Source organism: Danio aesculapii, chromosome 17 (assembly GCF_903798145.1).
Source record: "Danio aesculapii chromosome 17, fDanAes4.1, whole genome shotgun sequence".
Taxonomy (NCBI): Eukaryota; Metazoa; Chordata; class Actinopteri; order Cypriniformes; family Danionidae; genus Danio; species Danio aesculapii.
This window is the reverse complement of record NC_079451.1, coordinates 19,119,423-19,127,425: the sequence shown is the minus strand read 5'-3', so window position 1 is coordinate 19,127,425 and position 8,003 is coordinate 19,119,423. Positions and strand designations below refer to the sequence as shown.

Below are 8,003 nucleotides of genomic sequence, written 5' to 3'. Positions count from 1 at the left end.
TAATGAATCATGAGAAATTTCTCCATTTGATAGTCTATTCATCTCATGTTTGGATGTTTTGAAATATTTATAAAGAGATCATAAATAAATATAAAGGAACCGATTTTTTTTATTCCAAATGTTCTGAAAAAGCATAACTGCAGTATAATAACGGATAGGTTTAATTTAGCCTTTTTTAAATAAATAAACATTAATCATAAAGTGAACATAAACAAAGATTAGCACAGCTGCAATAAGAAGAACAAACAAGTGTACAAGAACCTAATTGTTTAAGCTCCAACATGCTGTTGTGGCACACATGAACCTCATTAAGCTTCTGTGACCAAATTTGCATGCTGTAAACATTGTAAGCTAATCAACATTCATACCTGAACATTTTAGCAAAATAGAGACACAAATCCATCTGATTTTATTATAAAATTTTCTGACGATGAACTGATTTCTCATGGCTTCAGAACAACATGCGTAAATTGTAACATAACTTTAATTTTGGGGTCAACAAAAACCTTTAAATGTACTTTTAAAGAAAACAAGTGTAAGCTAGCGCAGTTTAAATATGCTATTAAAATATTTGAAGTACAAAAAAACCAACGCAACACCACAAAAGTGTTTTTCTTTCACCTCAAGTTGTCATCAACAATCAACAAATGACCACTTGGACTCTTTAAGGATGCTGCAACTTAACTGTGTTCCCTTGTTTTAAGTTGATCGGCTTCACATTGCCATTAGCTGGAGTTGGAGAATTCCCTTCTCAGTGAAGATCACTCTTAAAGCACACGGAGAAGCGTCTGGACTCCAACAAAGACGTATGTCAGATGTGCAGCTGTTACTGCGCTTGTTTATACTGTAATATATGTTTATGTGTTGTTATAGTAGGGAAACCTCAATGATGCTCTGAGGCGCATAGCTGTCAGGATCATTTTAGAGCATGAGAATGTCTTTGGTGGGTCTTTCCTTTTCTCAGTCTGTCCTGTGACAGTTGACTGTTGTGCTGCGCTACTCCTATAGACATGCAGGTTAAAGACCACTTATTTACCAGCTGATTTGCGACCCAGATTTACCATTCTAATGCTTTAGTTAAATCCCGACGTACCTCAAAAGTTAGCCATGACCTACATGGGCCATTCACTTATTTTTTGTTTTTCTCCGCTCCACTTTAGCTCACTATAAAGAGGAGGAAAAGCATGAACAAAGTTTTTCAGTCACTTAAGTGCAAGTGCAATATAAAAGTAGCGTGTATTTCTCAGATGTACCATTAGCTTTATTCTACTACTCGCTAAGTTATCGTTGGATATGAATCGATAATATATATAAAAAATACATATAAAAAGGGCCCGTTTAAGAAATGGTTTGTGTACCATGCCAATTCAACTACAAGTGAACTTATGTCATTTTTAAGTACAAAATATGTGGTCAATAGACTAACATTCAAACTTTTAGAGTCAGGTGATATGATTGCATTATGTTGATCAAAGGTAACAGTAAAGGTATTCCAATTGTGACAGTATTTTTCATCCTTTGAACATGAGAAATGCTTCTTTAGCATTAACCCTTGTGCACTGTTCAAATATACCACCCTTTCGTTATGTTCAGGATAAAACATCCACTGAATTAAACTGCTGTAAAAAGCATGAGATAAATTTTTTGCTTAAATCTGTTAATCAACCTCAGTCCTGATCAAAACTACTAAATTGTTTAGAAAATTACAGAATTTTAACTCTTTAATTGCCAAGTTCACAAATTGATGTCACTGATTTTGTGGGAAAAAATATGTATTTTCAATATAAAAAGTAATTGTGCTCTGCATTTTTTTTTTACCTTTTATCAGTTTTAGATCTGTGAATGATTAATAACAACATTGGTTTTGATGCATTGTTACATTTTCATTTTTTTCTCCCTAATTTACTGTTGGTGACTGTTTTTGCCCCATTGACTTCCATTATAATGGTGCCACCTGATAATCAACAGTAAGAATTACATATTTTACCTCTTCCCAACAGGGAAAACCACCAACAATCAAAAATGCATAATTATATGCTGTCATGGTTTTTTAATATATAAAATGTGGGTATAATGGAAGTCAGTGGGGCAAAAACAGCCACCAACAGTAAATGAATGAAAATTCATCAAAATCAATGTGTCAAAGGCAATGTTTTTTCACATGTCCAAGACTGTGATTAAAGGTAAAAGAAAAAAAAAAACAGTCCACTTTATTAAAAATACATAATTTTGTGTGGGTCTTTTTCACCAAATCAGTGACATCATTTTTGAACTTGGCAATTAGAGAGTTAAAATTCTGTCATAGTAGTTTTGATCAGGACTGAGGTTTATTAACAGATTTATGCAATATATATATATATATATATATATATATATATATATATATATATATATATATATATATATATATATATATATATATATATATATATATATATACACATACACACACACAGTTGAAGTCAGAATTATTTGCCCCCCTGAATTATTAGTCCCCCTGTTTTTTTGGTTGTTTTTTTTTCACCCAATTTCTGTTTAACGAAGAGAAGATTTTTTTTTTCGACACATTTCTAAACATAATACTTTTAATAACTCATTTCTAATAACTGATTTATTTTATCTTTGCCACAATGACAGTAAATAATATTTGACTAGATATTTTTCAAGATACTTTTATACAGCTTAAAGTGACATTTAAAGGCTTCACTAGGTTAATTAGGTTAACTAGGCAGGTTATGGTAATTAGGCAAGTTATTGTATAACGATGGTTTGTTCTGTAGACTATCGAAAAAATATATATCTTAAAGGGGCTAATAATTTTGAGCTTAAAATGTTTTTGAAAAAATTAAAAACTGCTTTTATTCTAGCTGAAATAAAACAAATAAGACTTTCTCCTGAAGAAAAAATATTATCAGACATACTTTGAAAATTTACTTGCTATGTTAAGCAGCATTTGGGAAATATTTTAAGAAGAAAACAAAATTTAAAGGCTGGCAAATTATTCTGACTTCAACAGTATATATATGTGTAATGCATTTTTACAGCAGTTTAATTCAGTCTATGTTTTCATCCCGAACATAACAAAAGGGTAGTAAATTTGCCCAGAGTGTATCGTTGAGTTTTTTTTTAAAAATTCAAAGCATTTGCTCAAAATATGTGTCAAAATAAGATTTGTCACCAAAAAACACAGAAAAAGTTATGGCCAAATTAAGACACAAAATCACCCCACAGTGGATGAAAACATCCCCAACAGTACACAAGGGTTAAATCAGCATATAATTTGTGCAGACCTTAAAAATTAGCTGCTGAATTTCTTTTAAACTCAGGAATAAATTACCTTATAAAATGCATTATTAATATAGAAGGTGTGATAGTGACATATTTCATGATTTACTTCAATTTGTCAAATGAATGCAACCTTGATTAAGATCATAAGATACTTATAAACCATAAAAATACATAAATTACAACATGACAAAAAAATTACCAACCCCAAACATTTGAATAGTAGTCTATAGTAGAGGCTGTGATCACTAGTGCCAAGACTATTTCCAAGTATATACCGTTTACCAATCTTTACACAACCTGTGAAGTTCAGAGCTAAAAAGATAAATAAATAAATGTTAACACCGTAGCTTAGTCACTTATTTGATATAAATATGGTTTATTTCTCTATTGTGAAATGTATTAAACATGAAAAGAACTCTGTGAATCTGTCACAGTCATAGTTTCTGGTCCCAGGGTAAAAAAAAGAAAAAAAAAGTGGCTTTGTTTACATCAACACTGGAATAAATAGAGACAATTTCGCTAAAACTGTTTCGTTAGCAGAGCTGTGTAGATGTGCCAACATGCATTAGTTCAATGTTTTGTTTGGCCCTCAAGTATATAAATACTTCGATGTAGGTTAAAAAAAGAACACTGTAATGCAAGTATATCAAATACTGTATTTTTTTATGGAACTGTGGTGTTTACAACATGATGTGGATGTACATGTGCAGTGTAATTTATTTATATTTTAATATATTTATTTGAAAAACTACACATTTGTGATTTCTCTTTTTCATTTCTTTTATTTTGAAGGGCATTTTTAGTCCGTTGATAACGTGCTGCTTTGTTTGCTATGTTGTACTATGTAAGATGTACCCAAACTATTTTAGATCGTTGCATCTTCCGTAATGTGAAAAGATGAGTTGTACTCCTAATTTTTTAATTGGTCATACCCTACTACACCGTACTGATTTATTTTTTTTAACTGGAGTCACTTTTGTTTCCATGTTTGATTACATTGTGTGACATTGATTTGTCTGAATATATGGTACAGCATGAGTAAGAAGCATGTCTGTGATTATGCAGAAAACAATAATGAGGCCTGTTTACACGAATGCCAAGGCCACCGCTCAATGGGAAAAGTGGCTCTGTTTTGTGCACAGAAGCATTTACTTTCTCCATTTGGCTTTATATAGCATAATAATAAAGGAATCCATGTAAATCACTTTTGCCTTTTTGCGTTATTAGATTACCATGTTACAAACTAAACCAGTACCAAAAAGCATAATTATGGGCCACTCACACAGAACTGTTTAAAAAATGAAACCTTTGGCACATTGAGAACCACTTTTATGGTTGCAACATGCAAGACAACTTCAATAGACTCAAGCTCAATGGGTAAATATGTCTAACTAGCGCAAATTCATGTGGAAAAAAAAACAACAAAATAGGATGCTAAAAAAAAACCAAAACAAATATAAGTTTCTGTTAATGAGGTTTGATTTATATGACTTTTCTACTAAAGTCATGTTTTAATGTGTCTGCATTTACACAGCTACAGCATTTTAGGGGTATACAGAAAAAGTATGAGTTTTTGTAAACTGTACTTGAAATAAAATATGGACAAATCCAAAGTTGGGTTAAACTATTTGACATTAAACATCTTTTTTGTTGTTGTTGTTGTCCACATTTGACACAGAATTGAGTTAATACAACCCAGGATTTTTTTGAGTATATTATTCCAGGGTGTCCATGGGTCTTAAAAAGTTTGTAAAAGTTAATCAATCAATGTAGAGACATTTAAGGCCCTTAAAAACTACTATAAAGTCTTAAATGTTATTTGCAAGGTATTCAATTTGATATAATTTTTGATTATGCAATGTATGGTTGAATGCTAAAGTTCAACCATCAAGGCAACACCATTATTTCTGCAGTTCTGTAGGCGCCAACCTGCTGAATTAGCTAGATTGAATAGATTTTTATTCAGTATATGAATAATCTTTTCGTTTTGGATTGGTTTCTTACATTAATATTTAGTAAAATAATTTGTCTTTACTTAAAAGTGAGTAAGCTTGTTGGTTTCAAAGTGATTAGTTTACTTTTTAAATAGTGAGTAAACATCTTGCCTTAAAATTATGTATAAATATATATATAAATTTAATAGTTGCAAACTTATTCACTTTTTAAAAAATTAATCCAACTGGCCAATTTTAGGGCAATAGGTCTACTCACTTTTTAAAATAACTAATCGTTTTTTTACAGTGCATGCATAAAGCAGTTTTGTGTATGAACAGGGATCATATTGCTGACATTTTCACTTGTACTCCAACCTTTTCAAAAACTACTGTCTAAAAACATTTAAAATCATTGTACAAGCCCAAATCAGAAAAATTTGGGACCGTATAAAAAACACAACAAAAAAAGAAAGTAGTGATTACCTATTTCAACAAGACAATGCAAAACCACATTCTTCCCGCATTACAAAATCCAGGCTGTAGAAGAAGAGAATACAAGTACTTGACTGGCCTGCCTGCAGTCCCAACCTGAATCCAATAGAGAATGTGTGGGGCATTTTGAAGTGCAAAATGCGACAACGAAGACTCGTACTGTACTTGAGGCCTACCTTAAGACTTGTTTGCAGGAATAATGGGACAAAATTACACCTGAAACACTTCATCACTTGGTGTCTTCTGTCCTAAAATGTCTTTTGAGTGTTGTTAAAAGGAATGGCACAGTACAAACTGGTAAATGCTATACTGTTCCAACTTTGTTAAAAAGAAAAAAAACAATTAAAATCATGGGGAACACATTAAATAATATTTGTTGTTTTGTGTGCAATAAAATACAAGTCAAAGTCCATTCAGGAATCACTACTTTCTTTATTTGTGCTTTCCATACTGTTCCAACTTTTTCTGATTTGGGGTTGCAATATAAACAACTATTGTACTATTTAATACCAAGAAAAAAATAAGCTTCCAGTCAGTTCAGTTTAATCATGGCTGGCCCAAGTCATCCACTAAAGTGAGAAGTATTATTGTTTATGTGTGTTGAGGGAAAGCAGATGGTTCAGTCCCTTTTTGACCCGGCACATATTCTTGGTAACCAGATCAGTGAGAAGCACTTTATCCAGCTTACTTCCCACATTCCCTGAATCAGCGGCCTAACCTGCTATCTAAAACCCTGCACCGTGTCTTCTCAAGAGCAGAGGTCAACCAGTCGCAAAAGATCAACTTTTCTGTTCAGTATGTCTAAGTTAGAATTATAAAGTCCAATGAAGCTTACAGCCTGTAAATATGTACAGCCTGAGAAATATGTTTTGTACGACTATTTAATTGACTGGATAGAAAAATCAAACCAAAGATACATTTCAGGAGGAGGATTAATTTTTGTTAAGCAATTACCTTCACACATAAACTCACCTGTCATGGACATTATCCTGTTAGTGGTGACCATGAGGCTTTAATAGATCACGTGTGCTATGCTGAGTAGATAATCCCTTATATTTCAACCTATTACAGAGCGTATGTGTGTGTGTGTGTGCGCATGTGCATTAGATCCCAAACTCCTCTGTTGCTCCCACAGTGTCGAGTTCAAGTCCACTTATTTTTGCCTCTAAACATTTCCATCAAGAGTCAAGATTCTTCTGTAGGATAAGCTCCTGCAGATTGGACTCTGCTACCTTTGGGAAGGGGTCACGGCAGCTTTCAGGCCATCTGGCTGAGCAATCACTTCATTACCTGAAGACAGCCTGAGTCAATCAACTGCAGACGGGACATCTTTTAAAACTGGGCTTGACTTCTTCCAAAACCAAGGAATGTTTTGACACAGGATTGTATGGATTATAATTGTGGAAAGTAGTATTATAGAAGACAAGTCTTTTTTATACACATATAGCTATGCTTTGCATGGTTATGCTGCTTGGAATGGCAGAGGGAAAATCTGTCAAAGACGACTCGTTCTGCACTCAGCTGCCGAATATTACACCACTGAGGGACAAGAATGTGCCATATTAGATATTTGCTTGAGTCGGGATCAGTTCACCTTGGCTACTGTTCATGGATGAGCAGATGCATGCATCGTTACAAGATTTTTCAAGCCCCATCCTTGGCAAGTATACTTTCATTTACATTTATGTACAGTTTAAATCAGTTATGTCATGTAACAACTGTCGTGGAGAGATCTTTTGAGCAGTATTCCTCATTTTAAAATGCATTAAATGTAAGCACAGTCATTGCATTTATTTAGTTTTTAAGTATTAAGTACTTATTAAGTAATTTAGGTGTTTTACTTTTAAATATTGAGATTGCTTTGTGAGTATTTAAATGGTACTTGTTGAGAGGCATTGAATTTGTTTTAGCTGTGTCATTTTTGGGGGTATCATGGGGGCATTGAACTTTATTTATGTTTTTTTATTTTTTTTAAGGGCATTGAATTAATTTTGAGTGTATTATCAAGAAACACTTAGGTAAGAGACTCTGCCGGCAGCTAGCTTTCTGCAACTCTCACATGGTCACCCACTGAAGTTAAGCAGGTCAGTACCTGGATGTGAGACCACATAGGAAAGCTAGGTTGCTGCTGGAAGTGGTGTTAGTGAGACCAGCAGGAGGTGCCCAACCTGTGGCCAGTGTGGGTCCTAATGCCCTAGTATAGCGATGGGACTCTATACTGCTCAGTGAGTGCCGTCTTTCCGATGAGACATTAAACTGAGGTCTCGACTCTGTGGTCATTAAAAATCC

The 8,003-nt window shown here is 33.4% G+C and overlaps 1 protein-coding gene across 1 annotated transcript in view; it reads left to right on the top strand.

Annotated features, from left to right (window-relative positions):
* The window catches only part of dnajc27 (DnaJ (Hsp40) homolog, subfamily C, member 27), a 10,644-nt gene extending 8,287 nt beyond the window's left edge, over window positions 1-2,357 (top strand). Inside the window, exon 8 of the mRNA XM_056477767.1 lies at window positions 705-2,357. Within this exon, the coding sequence (XP_056333742.1) occupies window positions 705-708 (4 nt within the window). The 3' untranslated portion in view covers window positions 709-2,357. The remainder of the gene's footprint in view (window positions 1-704) is intronic.
* Window positions 2,358-8,003: the final 5,646 nt, after the last annotated feature.